Raw genomic sequence first — 20,558 nt, forward strand, 5'->3', positions numbered from 1 at the left:
GAATTGCCAGGAGATAGATTTAGCAATCAGTATACTCATCCCCTAAGATTTGGAAGACTGCGAGGGGCTGTGATAGGCTGTAGAAAAATCTGGGGCATTTAAGCCCTTGACATTCCATGAGACAAACTTCACCACCATCGTCCGAAGGGCCGGAACACGGTTGTGTCACAACCTGGTAAGTGAAAAGGAAGGAGGGGTAGAAGGGTATGAGGGTAAGAAGGGGAAAGAGAGGAGAAAGAAAGAAAAGAGAGAGAAGAAGAAAAGGTAGTGAGAAAAAAGGCACCACACAGAAAATGAAAAGAAAGCTAAAGGAGAAAAAATAGCAGGGAAAAAACTTCTAATGGAAAGCTCTAACAAGCTGTTCTACTGCCGGCCCGGCAGAAAGCGCCTAGAGGGGGACGTGGTAAGGCACGGGCAGGAGTCGATCCCCAACCCAAGGAGGCCCCCCATCTACGTCTACATAAGGACTAGAAATGACTTGGTAGTGTCTATAACCTTCATAGGGCTAACACCCCATCAGAGGGTATGGTAAACGGAAGCATTCATCCTTGGTTGACAGCATCCCAGTCCCCCTCCAAACCGCACCCAGGAAGACCAACTACCCAGTCACCACCCCAGCTACTCTGGGATCGCACTGGAGGGAGACCAACTAATAGGGGTTGACATGCCCAGGGCAGGCGCTCAGCACCCCCATGGTCCCAAGATGGTCGAGTAAAGCAGGCATGTGTTTCTCCACTGTTCCTGTCGCAACTGGATATGGAAATAAAACGATCCACGCTACTGGGCACAGGAGGCAGCACGTTCCCACCCCGGGACGGTGGGGAGCACCTACATAGACTGGAAGCACAGCTAAAACCAACAACAATGAGTAAGTCAAACAGTCTATGGAACACCCAACAGAACAGAAGAGATAACAATTCAAGCCATAGCCATAATAGCGGTAGGGATTATCACTAAAGAGTAGTCATTAGCATAAGAAGGCATGAGGCCCATATGACCTGCAACAGGAAACCCGAAGGCAGACTGAAAAAGTACACATAAATCAGTACTCCAGAAACTGCAGGATACAGTCGCAGGGCCAATCGGGTAGCATAAATACCCCAAACCCCACTAGAGGTATACTGCAGGTAGGAAGTTTAATTAAACAATTCGTACAAGAGGTTTGTATTGCATGCAGAGGCCAATGAGGAAGTGTACATAGTGAAAGCTTGTGCAACGTGTCCCAGGGTCGCCAGGGCAGTTCATCATGGTGTGCCACTGGCTGATGTTTTCTTCTGGATCTGCAATTTACGCAGATTCTTTGAGGCTGGCTCTGGCGTGATTGCTCAGTGGGGTCAAGTGTGATAATAAAAGTAAGCCAGTTTGGAACCGGTAGGGGATCCATTTCAGTGAAGGCAAATAGTGCTGGCAGGTCAGACGGTTGGTGTACTTATTTCCCTCGTGAGCATGCAAATCAGTGTATAATTTGTTAGACATGCATTTCTTTGGAATTTTTTGTTGCTATTCTGTCTCTCATTGTTACAATACACCTACCATTCGATTTTTAGACTGATCATTTCTTTGTGAGTGGGCAAACATTCAAAATCAGCAGGGGATAAAATACTTATTTCCTTCACTGTACACATTAGCAATGTTTTCCTAGAGATATCAGGAAGTAGGTGGACTGAAGCACCATCAAACTCCAGTGCTCCCACTCGCCAGGCATATTGTAAGATCTCTTCTTTCAGGCGGTAGGCGTGTAGGCGGCATAATACATCATGTGGGTTTTTCGCTGAGGCCGGGACCGGGCCTAATGGCCTATGGATCCTATCAATGAGGATTTCGGAATCTGAAAGATGATCCAGATATCTATTAAAAATGGAGGCAACATAGGGACGCAGTTCGGCCTGCGCGATCGCCTCTGGTATTTCCCGTAGCCTGATATTTTGTCTACGGTTACGGTTTTCTAAGTCATCCACAAGTAAATGTACTTGGTTGGACAGATCAGATTGTGTCTTTTGTAGGTCATCAAGTGTATGCCCTGAAACTTCATGGTTCCGTTCAACCCCCAGCAATCTCGAGTCAATGTCTGAGATCTCTTGTCAAAGCCCCAGTAATTCCCCTCTAAGGGCAGATTCGACACGGCTAGCTAAGGCCTCAAAATCTGCCCTTGTGGGTAACTGCTGAAGGAAGGTCCTTAAGGTCACTTAAATTATATATTGCTTATGCATGCCATGGGTATATGTGGAATAACACCCCAAAACACATTCTTCCACTTCTCCCGAGTATGGGGATACCACATGTAAGAGACATTTTGGCAGCCTAGCTACATACAAGTCCCCAAAATCCAATGACCACTTTCAGGCTTTCAAAGGACATATTTCCTGATATCACTTCCTCACTACCTACCACAGTTTCAGAGGCCCTAAAATGCCAGGATAGTAAAAACACCCACCAAATGACCCCTTTTAGGAAAGTAGACACCCCAAGGAAGTTGATAAGAGGCATCTTCAGTATTTTACAGATATCATTTTTGTCACAGGGTTTTGAAAAATAAAAGATACATTTTTGTTTTCTTTCTGTTTTCCAAAAACATGTGGCAACAAAGGAGATCTGCAAAATACTCACCATGCCTCTTACCAAATACCTTGTAGTGTCTACTTTCCAAAAAGGGGTTATTTGGAGGGGTTGATTCTACTATCCTGGCATTTCAGGGCCAACATTCTCTTGAAGACCAAGCTTTTTCTGACACTTGAAAAAACTTTTTTTATGATCGAAAATTGCTATGAACCCCCAAACATTATATATTTTTTAAAGCAGGGGACCTAGAGAATAAAACGGTGGGTGTTGAAATTTTTTATGTCACACAGTGTTTGCGCAGCAATTTGCAAACGCAAATCTTTTGGGAAAAATACACTTTTTAAAATTTTAATTCAGAAAAACACAATATATTGCCCAATTGTTTGATAAAATATAAAAGATGATGTTACGCTGAGTAAATGGATACTAAACATGACATGCTTGTATAGTTCTGTCCATGATCTTTATATTGATCCATACAAACACTATACTAGTAATGGGGGTGATCAGCGACCTCTAACGTGAGTGTGATAGTGTGCGGGCAATGCTAGCTGACCCTGTCTGGGAGGGGAGCTAACTAACCCTGAAGCTAGCTGATGTCACTAGTGGCAGGAATACAGTGATCAGTGAAAAATGTTATATATTGACACTGTACTAATGGCACTGGCTGGGTGACGGGGCGATCAAAGGGTTAATAGGGGCAATCAAAGGGTTAAATGTGCTAATCTAATGTGTGTAAAATGTAGTGTTTTTACTTGGTGCCGTGACCTCTCTTCTCTCCCTGGACCGATCGGGGGCAGCAGAGGGCGCAGGCGTGTTCACACCCCAAAATAAAAAGCAACATAAGATTATGTTGCTTTGCCGAGAGCCCAGAAAATGCAGGTAAAGAGTCGGCAACTAGTTAAAAAAAAACTTAATTTTTTTTCATTCTCAATACGGTATTTTTTATTTTTTTATTTTAAATACTTTTATCAGAATAGTACAATTTTACCATAGTAGATTTAGTTAGGTTTTTGACAGCTCAAGATAGTAATCTGTGATTGGCTGGAGCTGGTCACATGGAACAGGGTACTGTGCTTGGCCTCATGTATCATGTGACAGATGTTGGCCAATCACAGCTCATTAGGAAGAGAAGCAGAGTTGTTATGAATCAGATTGATTCATAACAGCTTTGCTAACATTGTGATCGTGTGATCGCATAACGATCACACAATCACTGGGTCCTGGGTCTCTTCATTTAGCTGTGTCCTCCTGACACAGCACTCATGGGTGCGGAGTGCTGCTCCCATACTTCGCTTTGCCTGTAGCTGCCGCCTGTCCGCAGTACATTGCGGGTGGGCGGAAAGCGGTTAAAGAGGGATTAAACCCATTGATTTAAAGTGGTTGTAAACCTTAGGCATGATATATGGACAAAGCATATTCCTCTATAGTGTATATTTGTCTCAATTAAGAGCAATAAGTGTCATTTTTGTTTGCTGCTTCATTCCTCAGCTATCAGCATGAGTCACTTGTGGCAAGTGTCTCCGACTTCAAGACAAAAATGATGACAGGGGAGGGACCTCCAGCAGATTGACAGCCTAAGCTCTGTTTATGCAAGCTGTGTGGAGGGGGGGTGTCCCTCCCCTACAATCAGCTCTCAGAGCTCTCCTCACTGGTGTAATTTCAGCTCTTCACCCCTAGCTTTTCAGAGCTGAGAGATCCTGAGTAAATTGTGCACTTTGAATGGATGTACGGGAAAGATGGCCATAGCTAAACAGGTACAACTTATGTAGAAAGATTTCTTTCATCTGTGTGTATCACTTGAGGCCAGTCACTTCACTGAATATACAGTAATAATTATTTAATCTCCTGCACATTTTGCAAGTTTGCCCACTTACAAAGAAAAAAGGGTCTATAATTTTTATCATAAGTGTATTTTGAATGATAGAGAATATCAACCACAAACCCAGAAGAAACACAGTTCAGTGAGTAAAATAAGTATATGTATGAAATTTATGTCTTTTTTCTCCCACAAATAGAGCTTTCTTTCGATGTTTTTGATCACCTTTGCGTTGTTGTTTATTTGCGCTATAAACAAAAAAAGTTGACATTTTGAAAAAAAACAATATTTTGGACTTTTTGCTATAAAACATATTCAATAAAAAATCTAATTTCTTCATAAATTTAGGCCAAAATGTATTCTGCTACATGTCTTTGCTATATAGCGGCACAGGTAGGGTGGTGCCCCCTACCTGGAAATGCAAATCACGTATATATACGTGATTTTGCGCAGTCCTGCCGCCCTGTACTTCTGCTATAGGGCAGCTGGAAAGTGGTTAAAACTACTTTAAGGTCTTGTTCACACCATACGTGCAGAAAAACCGATGTAAAAAACTTGCAGATTTCACTTGCAAAGACACAAGTTTACATCATTTAATTTTTCATGCGAGCTTCAGTGAGTTTTATACATGTTGCAGATTCCTGTACAGAAAAAAATCTACACGTGACACTAGTTTTGTGGTGTGAACAGGGCACATAAAGATCAATTGCTTTCTTTGTGGCCTTGCATAACACATGCATCAAAAGTGATGTCTCTGCACCATGGTGTGAACGAAGCCTGTTTCCCTGGACAGTTCAAGCAAGGCATTCCGTGAATAACTGTCAAGCTATCAAATAGATGGTGTCATAACTGATCAAATGTGCAGCACCATGACAATTGCAAATCAAACAGTGGCCAAGCTGGCAGTTTTCTTGGATGTAAAGTATTGGAGGGTTTAGTTCCACTTTAAGAGCCAGTTAACACCATGCCTGCAAGTCACACCATGCCTGCATGGGTCATTTTGAATGAGCTGAAATCACCCCACACCACACCATAAGTAGTACATGCACTACTTTTTAAACTGCAACCGGATTGCACGGTACAAAAGTACCATGAAATCTGGTGCAGGCAAATGCATTGCACATGCGACCTGTGTTTGAGGTGTCATTAACTCTTTATTGACAGCCACTGCAGATCTCAACTGTCGTGCATTTTGCATGCAGTTTAAATCGCACATGAACGTCCAGTGCATTCCTGTGCAATTCTGATGCGGGCATGGTGTGAACCAGCCCTTAAGCAGAACTAAACCCAAGGATTTAACTGTTTTCCAAAGCAGTTACATTCAAAGCATGCATTGGATGCTGTTACAGTTACTAGTGTGCTTACGTCAACTCCCAACCAAACTGCCAGGCTATCAAATGTTTGGTATCATAACTGACCACATTTGCAGCACCATGAAAACTGCAGATCAAACAGAGGCTAAGATGGCAGCTTCCTTGGTTTTAAAGGACCGCTACAGCCAAATATTTCAACATTTGACTCATCAGTCCAGAGCACCTGTTGCCATTTCTGTGCACCCCAGTTCTAATGTTTTCATGCATAGTTGAGTTGCTTAGCCTTGTTTCCACATTGGAGGTGTCTTTTTTGGTTGCAATTCTTCCATGAAGACCACTTCAGGCCAGACATCTCTGGACAGTAGATGGGTGTACCTGGGTCCCATTGGTTTTCACCAGCCCTGTACTGATGGCACTGCTAGACATCTTCTGATGTCAAAGGGAAGATGCGTTGAGTTGCTTAGCCTTGTTTCCACATTGGAGGTGTCTTTTTTGGCTGCAGTTCTTCCATGAAGACCACTTCAGGCCAGACATCTCTGGACAGTAGATGGGTGTACCTGGGTCCCATTGGTTTTCACCAGCCCTGTACTGATGGCACTGCTAGACATCTTCTGATGTCAAAGGGAAGTTACGTTGAGTTGCTTAGCCTTGTTTCCACGTTGGAGGTGTCTTTTTTGGCCAGAATTCTTCCATGAAGACCATTTTGGGCCAGACTTCTCCAGACAGTAGATGGGTATACCTGGGTCCCATTGGTTTCCACCAGTCCTGTACTGATAGCATTGCTGGACATCTTTCAATGTCAAAGGGAAGCATGGTGTGTCTTTTATCTACTGCATTAAGTTTCAATGGCTGACCATTGCATTTACAGTTCTCAATGTTGCCCATTTCTTTGTGCTTCTTCTTAAGAGCTTGAACAGTACATCTTGAAACCCCAGTCTGCTTTGAAATATTTCCCAAGGTAAACCTTGCTGATGTAGACACCTTGTATCTTGTTGCAGTGCTCAGTCTTGCCATGGTGTATGACTTGTGACATGAAACTGTCTCCCACAACATCACCTCAGCAGCAGAGTCTGGCTGTTCCTCACCCAGTTTAAGCCGTATACACAGCTGTTCAGTTTATGACTGTGTTTCAACTTACATATGAAATTGATAATGATTAGCCCCTACTTAATATAATTGGTTCATCATACACCTGACTTTAATCCTACAAAATCCTGGACTTTGTACAAGTGTACAAAGTGTGCAGGTGTAAGAATTGAAGCTGCTTTGAAGCCAAAGGATAGTCACACCCAATTATGATTTGATTGAGATTTTTTTCTGTTTGCTTGCTTTGCATTTTGTTAATTGCTAAAAATAAAGACTTAAAATATATATTTTTGAAAGCATTCTTGCTTTACAGCATTTATTCACACCTGCCTAAAATATTTGCTCAGTACTGTACATATACAGACAGCTGTGATTGTGGGAAGAGAGGGTAAAAGGGTGTAACATTCCGGAAAGTCTAAAAAGGTGCTAAAGGTGTTTTTTGAATGTACACACTGGCCATTTTATTAGGTACACCTTGCTAGTGCCAGGAAAATACCCCCTGCTCCATTACACCACCAGCAGTTGATAGGAGGCAGAATGGATCAATGCTTTCATGTTGTTTACGTCAAATTCTGACCCTTCCATCTGAATGTTGGAAGCAACCAGTCTGCCCATTCTCCCCTGACATCAGAAAGGCATCTTCATCCACACAACTGCCACTCACTGGATATTTTCTCTTTTTTGGACCATTCTCTGTAAACCCTAGAGAAGGTTGTGCATGAATATCCCAGTAGATCAGCAGTTTTTGAAATACTCAGACCAGCCCATCTGGCACCAACAACCATGTCACATTCAAAGTCACTTAAATCCCCTTTCTGATGCTCAGCTTGAACTTCAGCAAGTCCCTCCCTCCTAGATTGTCAGCTCAAAGGATCAGGCCCTCCTATCCCACTTGTATTGAACTGTATTGTTGCTGTATTGTCTCCCTTATATTGTAAAGCGCTGAGCAAACTGTTGGCGCTATATAAATCCTCTATAATAATAATAATAAGTCGTCTTCACCACGTCTAGATGCCTAAATGCATTGACTTGCTTCCATGTGATTGGCCGATTAGGAATTTTTGTCACCAAGCAACTGAACAATTGTACCTAATAAAGTGGCCAGTGAATGTTTTTTGTTCACAAGGGTAAGTGGTCAATGTGTGCTCTTCCTTGCCCTTGGCTGTCATGCACCTCCTGCCTTTACACTGTACACAAGTGTCTCCCTGGCATAGGTCCTCCGCAGTGTACAGCACATGACCCCCTCCCATAACCCGTCACGTCAGCCGCACGCCCTTTGCTGTTAGTGGGCGTACCACGCGCATCATGTGATCTCGCGCTCACGTGACAGGGTCCCGTGCCTCCTTCCTCTCTTGACTCGCTATTACTAAGCCGGTGCTTTTGGGCCGTGACGTCACGGTAGTCATATGACTGACGGCCGCTTGGGACTGTGCAGCAGCCGTAGGGTTCCGGGAGTCGGAGCGGCCGCGTTCAGCAGCACTTAGCAGTCTACAGTCCTCCTGCCTCGGCGGCACCATGCTGGCCCTCATCAACAAGCTGCTGGACTGGTTCAAGTCCCTGTTCTGGAAGGAGGAGATGGAGCTGACGCTGGTCGGGTTGCAGTATTCGGGGAAGACCACCTTCGTCAACGTCATAGCGGTAAAGGGAGCCATCCAGCTGTGCTAACACTGCAGTGTGACTGAGGACTGCTAGGCCTGTATATGTCTCCTGTCCCCAGCCTTCTAGAGAATGTCCTGTGCCCACGCCCATCCCCCCCTTTGTATGAGTGGTTATTGCCAAGCTTTGCCTTGCCCACTTGGCTACCTACCTGAGCCCTCCCCCAGCCTGGGCCACCTGTGTTCCTTCATGTACACTGGGCTCTATTCACCACAATGTGGGCCTAGGGCTACCAGCCTAGAAGAGCCACCGCCAACTTTTCAATCCCATCTCCAGGAACCTGAAAACTCTTCCTTTGTAGTAGGGCCTTGCCTGTACTGGAGTGATTAATTGCTCATTTAGTCTAGGGCAGTGGTCTCCAAACTGTGGCCCTTTGTTTGCTTTTATGCAGCCCTTCTGCCAAGCGGCACCATCGACGGGGCAGGATTGCTGCCAGTGTGGCGGGGCAGGGTTGCTGCCAGCGGCACCAGCAGCGGGGCAGGGTTGCTGCCAGCGGCACCAGCAGCGGAGCAGGGTTGCTGCCAGCGGCAGGGAAGGGTTGCGGGCAGGGTTGCTGCGAGCGGCAGGGAAGGGTTGCTGGCAGCGGCACCAGCAGTGGGGCAGGGTTGCTGCCAGCGTGGCGGGGCAGGGTTGTTGCCAGTGTTAGGAAAGGGTTGCTGCCAGCGGCACCAGCAGTGGGGCAGGGTTGCTGCCGGCGGCGCCAGCGTGGCGGGGCAGGGTTGTTGCCAGTGTTAGGAAAGGGTTGCTGCCGGCGTCGCCAGCGGGGCAGGGTTGCTGCCGGCGGCGCCAGCGGGGCAGGGTTGCTGCCGGCGGCGCCAGCGGGGCAGGGTTGCTGCCGGCGGCGCCAGCGTGGCGGGGCAGGGTTGCTGCCGGCGGGCCGGGTTGCTACCAGAGCGGCGGGGCAGGGTTTCTACCAGAGCGGCGCCAGCGGCGGGGCAGGGTTGCTGCCGGCGGGCCGGGTTGCTACCAGAGCGGCGGGGCAGGGTTTCTACCAGAGCGGCGCCAGCGTGGCGGGGCAGGGTTGCTGCCGGCGGCGCCAGCGTGGCGGGGCAGGGTTGCTGCCGGCGGCGCCAGCGTGGCGGGGCAGGGTTGCTGCCGGCGGCGCCAGCGTGGCGGGGCAGGGTTGCTGCCGGCGGCGCCAGCGTGGCGGGGCAGGGTTGCTGCCGGCGGCGCCAGCGTGGCGGGGCAGGGTTGCTGCCGGCGGGCCGGGTTGCTACCAGAGCGGCGGGGCAGGGTTTCTACCAGAGCGGCGCCAGCGGCGGGGCAGGGTTGCTGCCGGCGGGCCGGGTTGCTACCAGAGCGGCGGGGCAGGGTTGCTGCCGGCGGCGCCAGCGTGGCGGGGCAGGGTTGCTGCCGGCGGCGCCAGCGTGGCGGGGCAGGGTTGCTGCCGGCGGCGCCAGCGTGGCGGGGCAGGGTTGCTGCCGGCGGCGCCAGCGTGGCGGGGCAGGGTTGCTGCCGGCGGCGCCAGCGTGGCGGGGCAGGGTTGCTGCCGGCGGCGCCAGCGTGGCGGGGCAGGGTTGCTGCCGGCGGCGCCAGCGTGGCGGGGCAGGGTTGCTGCCGGCGGCGCCAGCGTGGCGGGGCAGGGTTGCTGCCGGCGGGCCGGGTTGCTACCAGAGCGGCGGGGCAGGGTTTCTACCAGAGAGGCGCCAGCGGCGGGGCAGGGTTGCTGCCAGCGGCGGGGCAGGTTTGCTGCCGGCATGGCGGGGCAGGTTTGCTGCCACCAGCAACAACTATTTCTCTCCCTAATACCAAAAAATTGGGCATTGTTTACTCCCACTGGGCACACTCTGCCCCCCTCCCCCCCTCCTAAAGTCTGAAGGACTGTAAACTGGCCCTTTCTTTGGAAAGTTTGGAGACCCCTGGTCCAGGGGAATTAGGAAAATCATTTTTTAATTGCCCGATCCTCCACTCCTGCAGGTTCCTCTCTGCAGCCTCCTCCTCCCCCATGCTTCAGTGGTCTAAGGTCATCCAGACTGATACAGGACCATAGCCCTGCATTGGACATGAGGATGCTGAGGGACAGGCCACTGCCAGAGTGCCTTCTGTTGGGGAAGCAAAGGATCTGTTAGCTTTTACTGCCCGCTTAGACAAAATTAGCAGTTAACCCTTGCAGTTCTGGGGCAGCCCCACTACAAGGGAGAATTTTTAGCCTCATTTGTGGTTCACGTTACATAAAAAATAATAAATGCACATATTTTTGCAGGTTAAAAAAAAGTGCATTTTTATTTTTAATACAGGACCCTGCAAAGTATTGCACCCAGGATCAGCAGGCTCCTGCATACACTGCCTACAGCTCTTTTGCCCGTACTTGTGTACTGGCTGTCAGTTGTATCTGGCTTGTGCTGGACTGACTGGATCACTCACTGGTTGTGGGTGAATGATTTTGGGCAAAGAGGAAGAAATCCTTTCCAGTGAAATATGCCTGACAATGGTGGCTGACCCTCCTAGGGGCTTGGCCTGTTACCTTTCCAATACGGGCCTGTGATCATTTCAGTGAGAAGATTTGGGTAGGATAGAAGGAGCACCCGATGTCCAAAAAGCTGCAACTTTGAAGTATGGTGTGTATGATGTTTGCGAAAAGTGTAAACATGTACATTAACTAATAATATTATTATAATACAGGACATATATGGCGCCAACAGTTTGCTCAGCATTTTACAATGTAAAGGGAGACAATACAGCTACAATAGAATCAAAACAAGAGGATTAAGAAGGCCCTGCTCATAAGAGCTTACAATCTAATAGGGTGGGGCATTTGGAAGAGATGAGTTTTCAAGGATACATACTACACATCAAAGTTACGGTTTTTGGATACCTGGCGTTTCTTCTATCCTTCCCAAGCATTTTCAGAGCTGTAGGCAATGTGAATGAACTATGGGTGTATTCTGATCAGCACATCTGCAGGTCATTGAAACTACAAGTCTGTCTGCCACAGTGGAAGACGGTACTTGTAGTTTATTCAGTCACAGGAATCTGTGAATAAATAATGCGGCTGTGTGGGTAAAGCTCTGCTGAGCCTGCTATTTTTAAAAAGTCATAGTGGGTGAGGGGAGAAGAACCCCTGCCAGCTGTCATAGGGAGGGGGGAACAGGGGCAGGGTCTGGAACATGTTACATGTTCTACCCTCTGTTCCACCCTAAAAACGGGTGGAATGTGTAACCTGTTTCAAATGTGAACTTATCTTTTAAATTTAGCAAGAAAGCTGCAGGGGATGCCAAATACCCTTTTTTTTTTTTTTTTATTATAGTTCAGGAGCAATAACACCATTTCTCCTTTTTATATGTACATTGTACTTGTATAGACCACTATGCATGATAAAGTAGACCCCATGCAAACTTTAGAGAGGAATGTCCCCCCATCCCACCTAGTTACTTGCACATCCAAGCACTGGCTTGCTGTTACCTGTGGAAGGCTGCCGTACAGTGAGTCCCACACTTCCATCTTCACTTGTGTCACCAGGAGTTGGCTGTATGTTCTGGGTTCCTGCAGCTGGCCCTCCGATGACACATGGCAGCGCGTGCACAGTGTCTCCTGCAGTACCCCTTGAAACCTCCTGGGATGCATGATGTGAGTATTTCAGGAGGCTTTGGACAGCTGGGGATGTTATTCTTGCTTAGGGGAGACAGATGGAAGTGTAAACTGTGCTCCCCTAAAAATACCACATCTTTAATTAAAGGATAAAGGAAGGAGCAAGGTTCTTCAAAGAAGAAAGGGAAGTGAAGGTCTGCTTTAATAGTGCTTTCTAGTATCAGTTTTTCATAATCGCATGATACAAGCACTGGCATTAGTACGTCAGATGCATTTACGAGTGCTTAGGGCAATGTGGTATCAAAATACGGTCCTGGCTGCATGTTTTTTATGGTCTATCATGTTCTTTCTTTCCCAGCCCTTTCCTTCAAATGTACACTCTGCGTGGGTGGACTTAAAGGCTTGCTTCACTTTTTTAAATATGGGTGTACCATAAAACTGAGTCATATTCCACCCCCCCTTTAACTGAATGACGGGGTGCTTCTCCCTGCAGCCTTGTGTCTGTGTTTAAATTTGACCCAGCTGTGCATTGCTCCACCCACATCATCCATTCATAGACCTGCCGACACAGAGGGATTTGTAGATTTGGAGCACAAGTGTGGTGCCATCATGCTGTTATAGGTTTTCCTCCATCCCCATAGTGGTAGATCCATACTTCCGAACGGAGTTTGGGCTTATTATTTATTTTTATTTATGACAGGTACTTCTATAGCGCTGTCAATTTACACAGTGCTTTACATATATATTGTACATTCACATCAGTCCCTAACCCTCAAGGGGCGTACAATCTAAGGTCCCTAATTTACATTCATACTTCTACATACTGGGGCCAATTTAGACAGGACCCAATTAACCTACCAGCATGTCTTTGGAGTGTGAGAGGAAACTGGAGTACCCAGAGGAAACCCACGCAGGCACAGGAAGAACATGCAAACTCCAGGCAGGTGGTGCCGTATTTGGGATGCGAACCAACGACCCTAGTACTGCCAGGTGGAAGTGCTAACCATTTAGCCACTGTGCTTGGTTGTAAACCATGCATGAGTTTGTAGGTTGCACCAGAGATGGAGTGATTGCAGGTACAATGTTCTGCAGGCCCGAATGCCAGTTCACGTATGCGGATTGGATGGGGTTTGAACCGCATGATATGTGAAATAACATTGCTTCCTATGTTGCCTGTTCACATATGTCAAGGTGCACTGACAGTGTGGTTTGAAAAAGTAATGTATGATTTCTGAGCAGTGTCGTCAGGTTCAGGTGCAAATTACAGGCTGTTGACTTCTATGGGAACCGTTTCTAAACCGCACATGTGTGAAGAGGATAAAATCCTGTCCAGAACCTGGTGTAAGCCTGACATGAACTGCTGAACAACTACTGTCAATTAGCTGTGAAACCTGAGCTTCAATCTGCACCACACGTGTGATTCAGCTCTTAATCCAAGGAATTAACAAATGCATATTTTTTGTTTTATCTACAGAATGTGCCTTCACAGGGGGTTGTATAACCAAAACAAAAAAAACCTCAATGTTCTATTAAAAACAATCATTTGATCAATCTGGATTACAATTGGCACGCTAATACTTTGCAGATGTTTGATCAGAAACAATTGTTAATTCTGCCATGGATGGTTGATGTGGCAAAGTAAAAATTGATCAGAAGATCACAAAATCGATTCTTTGCTTTTGTCACTTTCAGTTTGATGCATTTAAAGTATAACTAAAGACACAACTTTTTTTGGGGGGCAGAGTGGAGAAGGATTAGAACATCTGCCATTTTTTTATTGCTGTCTGTGCTCTCATTAAGGAGATTCACCCTCTCTATTTGTCCTGTTTACCATTTATCAGCAAAAGTGAAAATAAACACATTTTGGGTGTCGCCAGCAGGGGTTTAGAGGAGAAATCTTCCAATGGGGACATTAGTCCTACTGACCCTGTGGATAACCAGGGATTCCATTACTTTGCAGGGCTTTCCTCCTATTTTGGCTATGGGGCAGGAAGTAAAGGGAGATCTCAATGAGATACAGATGGCAAAAATTGTCAAGCTTGACATTCCTCTCTTGGGGTCCTTTCACACGGGCGTTCCGTGTGTGGTTGTTTTTTTTTTTTTTTTTTTTTTTGGGTTTTTTTTTTTCACATCAGTTCAGTCACGTTTTTTCAAAGAAAAAACGGGTCCATTTTTCAGTCCATTCCATATGTTATTGTTTATTTTAAACAAGAAGAAAAATAGGGTTTTCTTCCATTCAAAAAAGATGTAAACATATGATCATTCGCTAGTACATAGAAATACATGGATATCTGTTTTTCATCCATAAACGGACAGATGAAAAATGGACATACGGAACACCCGTGTGAAAGAAGCTTTACTGTATCCAAAATGAAAAAAGTTTAAGTTTAGTGCTAATATAATCACTTTTTTTTTTCTTTTTATGAGCATATTAATGGCAGTAAAAACCTGACAGGTTCAAATCATCCTCTATACTGTGCAAAACTAAAACAAAAATCTGTGGCTTGACATGCACTTCATGGTTCCCTCTTCCCCTGTTTTACAGATTGAAGTGCAGTAAAAGGAATCTAACTTTTTTGGTCTTCCATATCAGTAAATGGAAGTTATTGGTTTGTGGATTTTTGTATGTGTACAATATGACCTTCTGTAGAGGCTTTTTTTTTTTTTTTTTTTTTTTGTGCTCTTGCTTTTCCATAAATCAGAACACAGCTTTTTCTGCTTCAGTGGTGATCTTTCCTGTCTTTCTGGGGCCCACTAATCCACGGCTACCTTTTTGGCTTGGCTGTGTGTTGAGCCTCAGTCTATTGGAAACCTCTCATACTCTGAAATATATGGTACACTTTGTTGGGTTTTACAGTGCTGGAACAGGGACATAAAAATAGATGATGCACCACATTTATCTGCCCCCTTGCCTGCTTATTTTATCAAAGTTAAATTTGTGCAATAAATTCTAATTTTATTAAGTTACTATACTCAGTCACCCCAGCTGTGTATCTTCTGAATAATGTCATGTCAGATCCATCATTTCTCATATCAGGAATTGCTCCTTTTACTTTTTATGACATCATGTTATGGCAAAAAGTAAATATCCTTCCCCATCACATGGAACATTATCCACCTTATCAAAGTTGTCCTGGTAGCAGCAGTGGGGTAGTTTTCATGCAATCTGGTAAAGCTTTGACAGGCCTATCTGCCTGCAGCCTTCCTAAAGTATAATTGTTTAAAGTGTAACAAAACCCATAAATAAAAGTTTGATATATAGCTAAATGATTGGATGTGGTGGCTGCGTAAGCTTTCTTTTCTCAAGCTTTTAATCATCTGGTGATTGGCAATCCTCCTGAATGTGTTACATTCACTCCTCCACTGTATCTGTGGAGGAGCAAAGTAGTCAGTCACCTTTGGGCAACAGCATTGTCAGTCAGTTGGGGAGGGTGGTGTTAGCCTAGTAGATTTAGATGAACTTTTATATAGGTGTTATGCTTGTGCAAAAAAAAAAAGTTTACTTGCTTTGTGCAATGGTTTTGCACCGAGCATCCCTGATCCTTCTCTTGTCGGGTCCCCCTCAGGCATTCCTGGACTGCTAGGGAGGCACTTGGGCGTGCTCAATCCCAAGCTGCACATGGTGTGGCTGGGTGCTGCCCCCCCCCCCCCCCATTCCCTCGTCACTAGATTTGCCTGATGCTGAGCCTAGTGAAGAGGGGGAGAGAGAGCAGCGCCGGACCTAGATTGGGCCCAGATAAGTATTTGGGGGGGGGGGGGGTGCACCTAAAGGTGTTGTTGGTTTTTTTGTTTTTCTTTTTTTGTTTTGTGTTTTACCTTTTTTAATGCAGATAATCCATTCAGGTAAAAACCTTTTTAAGGCCCTTTTCACACTAGGAACTGCATGTGAATTGCACAAGATTGTTGTATGGTTGCAGTGTGATTTCAGCCCCATTCATTTTGAATAGGCTGAAATTGCACTGTACAGCACCAAAAGTAGTACATGTACTACTTTGTGAAATGTAGATGGCAGCCGGATCACATGGTATTTTTGTGCCATGCGATCCAGTGGGGGCAAACACACTGCGTTTCTGACCTGCATTTAGGGTGTTGTTAACTTGCAGTGTGACTAGAATGTGCTGTGGAAAGCAGGGTCGATTTGATTTAAATCACTAGTGAAAAGGCTCAATTTAAATTATAATTTTTAAAGAGCAACTGTCATCTTTGTCCCGCAGTGGCTCTTCCTCCGACCCGCTGTTTACTCACTGACCGTCCTATTCACTTTAATGGGGCGGCTGGTGATGTGGCAGTGACACAAAGTGAGGGACGTGGCGGCAGCAGGTGAGTAGATGCCTGTTAACAGGCACTACCATGATGGATGCTGTCAGGTTAGTAAAACGGCAATATCAGAACCGATTTTAGGTTAATCACACATAGTTGAACTACTCAAATTCTTTTATTTCATGTTTTTTTTCCTCATGGTTACTATGAAATTGTGTGAATGCACCAATGCAGTCCATGTTATCTCAGCTTGCAGAGCTTGGATTAATTGAACGAGTTTACCAAAAATTTAAATATTGCAGAATATACAGCCTCATGCTCCATTTCATGCTAAATAAACTAAATTATTATTGTATCTTAAATAGAAAACTATCTTCCAATACAGTGCATCCAGAAAGTATTCACAGCGCTTAACGTTTGCAAGTTTGTTACAGCATTATAACAATAGATTACATATTTTTTTTTTTTTTTTTATCAACATTCTACAAACAATACTCCATAATGACAACGTGAAAGAAGTTTTGTTTGGAAACCTTTGCAATTTATTACAAATGAAAAAAATGCACATAAGTATTCACAGCCTTTGCCATGACACTTAAAATTTGAGTTCTGGTGCATCCTGTTCCCACTGATCATCGTTGAGATGTTTCCACAACTTGTTTGGAGTCCACCAGAGGGAAATTCAGTTGACTGGACATGATTAGGAAAGGCATAAACCTGTTTATATAAGGTCCCACAGTTATCAGTGTATGTCAGAGCACAATCCAAGCCATGAAGTCAAAGGAATTGTCAGTAGACCTCCGAGACAGGATTGTATCAAGGCACAGATCTGGGGAAGGGTACAGAAAAATTTCTGCAGCATTGAAGGTCCCAATGAGCACAGTGGTTTCCATCATCCGTAAATGTAAGAAGTTTGGAACTACCAGGAATCTTCCTAGAGTGGGCCACCCGGCCAAAATCAGCGTTTGAGGGAGAAGGGCCTTAGCAAGGGAGGTATCCAAGCACCCAATGATCACTCTGAGAGAGCTCCAGCGTTTCTCTGTGGAGAGAGGAGAACCTTCCAGAAGAACAACCATCTCTGCAGCACTCCACCAATCAGGCCTGTATGGTAGAGTGGCCAGACGGAAGCCACTCCTCAGTAAAAGGCAAATGGCAATCCACCTGGAGTTTGTCAAAAGGCACCTGAGGGACTCTGACCATGAGAAATAAAACTCTGGTCTGATGAAACAAAAATTGAACTCTTTGGCCTGAATGCCAAGCATTGTGCCTGGAGGAAACCAGGCACTGCTCACCACCTGGCCAATACCATCTCTACAATGAACCATGGTGGTGATAAATGCAGAAATGTACAGAGACATCCTTGATGAAAACCTGTTCCAGAGCACTCTGGACCTTAGACTGGGGCGACAGTTCATCTTTCAACAGAACAACGACCCTTAGCAAACAGCCCACATAACAAAAGGAGTGGCTACGGGCCAACTCTGTGAATGTCCTGGAGTGGCCCAGACTTGAACCCGATTGAACATCTCTGGAGAGATCTGAAAATGGTTGTGCACCGATGCTCCACAACTAACCTGATAAAGCTTGAGAAGTACTGCAAAGAAGAATGGGAGAAATTGCCCAAAAATAGGTGTGCCAAGCTTGTAGGATCATACTAAAAACGACTTGAGGTTGTAATTGGTGCTAAAGGTGCTTCAACAAAGTATTGAGCAAAGGCCATGAATACTTATGTACATGTGGTGGGTTTTTTTTTTTTTTGTAATACATTGCAAAGATTTCAATACTAACTTCTTTCACGCTGGCATTATGGGGTATTGTTTGTAGAATGCTGAGGGAAAAAAAATGAATTTAATCCATTTTGGAATAAGGCTGTAACGTAACAAAAGTTAAGTGCTGTGAATACTTTATGGATGCACTGTAGACTGTTACTCCAAAAGCATTTTTACTAAAGTTTGATAAAAAAAAAACAACTCAATTTTAAATGAAAATTTTTGACCCATTTGGACCCTCCATTCACCTCTGTGGAGCGATGGATGTAAACTGACTAGTGTCTGTTTACCACCAATCCGCTAAAAAAAAAATGGAAGGGGATCCATTCTCAGTCTGTGCAGATTGGAGGGCCCCTAGAGCAGAGTGTGCTGTTTCTGTCTCCGGTCTATTCAGTGGGGGTCAGTGGACCAATCCCTTGCTGAGCAAGCAGAGTCTGCCTGTGTGAAAGGGGCCTTCTAGGGGGACAGTAAGGGCTCATTTACATTGTGGCCTGTGATTGGTTGTCAAATCGCTCAGGTAGCACTTGCTGTTCAAAAGTTTGAGCACCCCTGCTTTACAACTACTTTAAAGCTGAACTTCAGCTAGCTCTTATTAAGCAGTTACAGTCTTTTTTTTTTTTTCTGTTGGGATAAACTAATCAAAGCTGGCAGTTGTAAGCATCCTTTCAGTTTTAAATTGTTTTCTTCAACCCTCTAACAGCCACCCTTGCTGGGCAGCTTGGGCTGTTTAATAGGAGTAGGAAAAACAGACTTTCTGGTTGGATCGCCAGATATAAAACTGTTACCAGGGAGGAAAACTGACTGCTGTGTTAAAGTGTTACTAAACCCACAACAGTAAAATCAGTCTATATATGCAGTAAAGCGTGCTTGTTATACTCACTGTGGAATGGAATCTAAGGGGTTAATCCTCTGCATTGTGTAAAAAGAAAGTTTGATTCTTTCTTCTCTGCCCCTCGTTGAAATGACCACCGGATACAGACTGAATCCGTAGTCACATGCACATGCTCAGTTTGGTGTGTGTTGCTAGAGAGGGGTTTTTTTTTTTTCTTGGGAGAGTGCATGTGATCAGCACTGTCCAGACAGAGGGTCAGGGGTTTCACATCCTCCTAGAGCAGAAACAAAATTCCTCCTACAAGTTTTAATCGATTTATCTGCTGAAGTCCCAAGACTGCTTTAACTGCTAATAAAAGGTATTTGGCAGTTTATATTTACTAAAATATTTGCATTTCCACGCTGTGTGTACTGTGGGAGACCAGATATAGTGAATGCAGAGTCCTGGGTTTAGTATCACTTATATACATATTAAAACGTCTGTCACTAGTATTAATGTAAAAAAAAGTGTTTTTTACTACATTTTGGAGCCTGGAAAGTATTGCCATGTAGAACTCCTGCAAACCTGTCAGTGTATCTGTGCCCATACATCCCGGGCAAGCAAATACAGTCTGAAAGGAAGACTCAACAGCACTGTGATAGTTCGAGAACTACAAGCCGACAGCTGCAAAGGATGTTGGGACTTGTAGTTCATTCATTCACAGAAGTCTGCAAATGAATGATGCGTCCATGTGAGTGGAGCCCAGCACGGCCAAGCTGTTTTTAAAAGGGGACTGCTAGTATGGGGAACTTCTCCCCATAGTGCTGTCATCGGGAAGGGATCGGCAGGTGGAACATGTAACATGTTCCCAAAAGTAAACTTATCCTTTAAAATTTAGTGGAACCAAATCTTTCATCCTTCGCAGTCATCATAGCAGCTGTTGTGTCCCTCCACCCCCCCCCCCCCCTCCATTGCAGCCATTGGCTCATGCTGCTACCTGCTGTGAGTCAAATTCTTTGAGTAGAGAGCTGGGGGAGGGGGTATATGCCCAAGCCTCCCTTTGTTTGTCATGTACACACACAGCCTGGCTCAGGAGTATGGCCACATTTATGCCCCCATAGCACACGGCTTGCTGTGGGGGGCACAAGCAGGAGAGTAGGAATGGACAGCACCGGTGGGGGTCCTCAGAAGAGGTAAGGGGCTGCTCTGTGCAATGCTGTTGCAGGGAGCAGAGAAATATAAACCAACCAAACCCCCCCCCCCCTTTTTTTTTTTTTTTTTATCTGTATGTATAGAAATATAATTTTATATATATATATATATATATATATTTTCACACTCATGGGGCGTTCACGTTAAACTGGGACATTTGAGTTAAATAGTAAAAGAGCAAATTTCAAATTATCTCAGTGTTTAACTAATGCGTGTCAGTATGTCTGAACCATCCTAGGAATGCTTGCTTCACTTCGTCATCGGTGGCAAAATGCTGACCTCAAAGGAACTCTTTTTGGGGTGAAATTTCACGACAGGTTATGCGTTGATTATCCAGGATCAGGTGTTTCAAGCACTGCATGTTCACAGGAGTGACTGCTGTGGGCTGGGAACCTCCATGACTGGAATTGTCACTGAGGGACGTAGGGCCATGTTTGTAATGTTTACACCATTCAAATGTCTTACTGCAGCGGAGAATCTCATCACTATACTGTACCTGAAGTCTTCTGTAGATATCTGCAGGTTTTAGTGTGTGTGTGCGTGCG

At 45.3% G+C, this 20,558-nt stretch overlaps 1 protein-coding gene across 1 annotated transcript in view; it reads left to right on the forward strand.

Moving 5' to 3' along the window:
• The first annotated feature begins 8,091 nt into the window (after positions 1–8,091).
• LOC149467194 (ADP-ribosylation factor-like protein 8B-A) overlaps positions 8,092–20,558 on the forward strand; it is a 50,828-nt gene continuing 38,361 nt past the window's right edge. Inside the window, exon 1 of the mRNA XM_089672149.1 lies at positions 8,092–8,415. Coding sequence (XP_089528275.1) covers positions 8,293–8,415 — 123 coding nt within the window. The 5' untranslated portion in view covers positions 8,092–8,292. The remainder of the gene's footprint in view (positions 8,416–20,558) is intronic.

The sequence above is a fragment of the Staurois parvus genome, unplaced genomic scaffold (assembly GCF_062004578.1).
Source record: "Staurois parvus isolate SC_StPar_1 unplaced genomic scaffold, SC_StPar_1.0 ptg000120l, whole genome shotgun sequence".
Classification (NCBI taxonomy): domain Eukaryota; kingdom Metazoa; phylum Chordata; class Amphibia; order Anura; family Ranidae; genus Staurois; species Staurois parvus.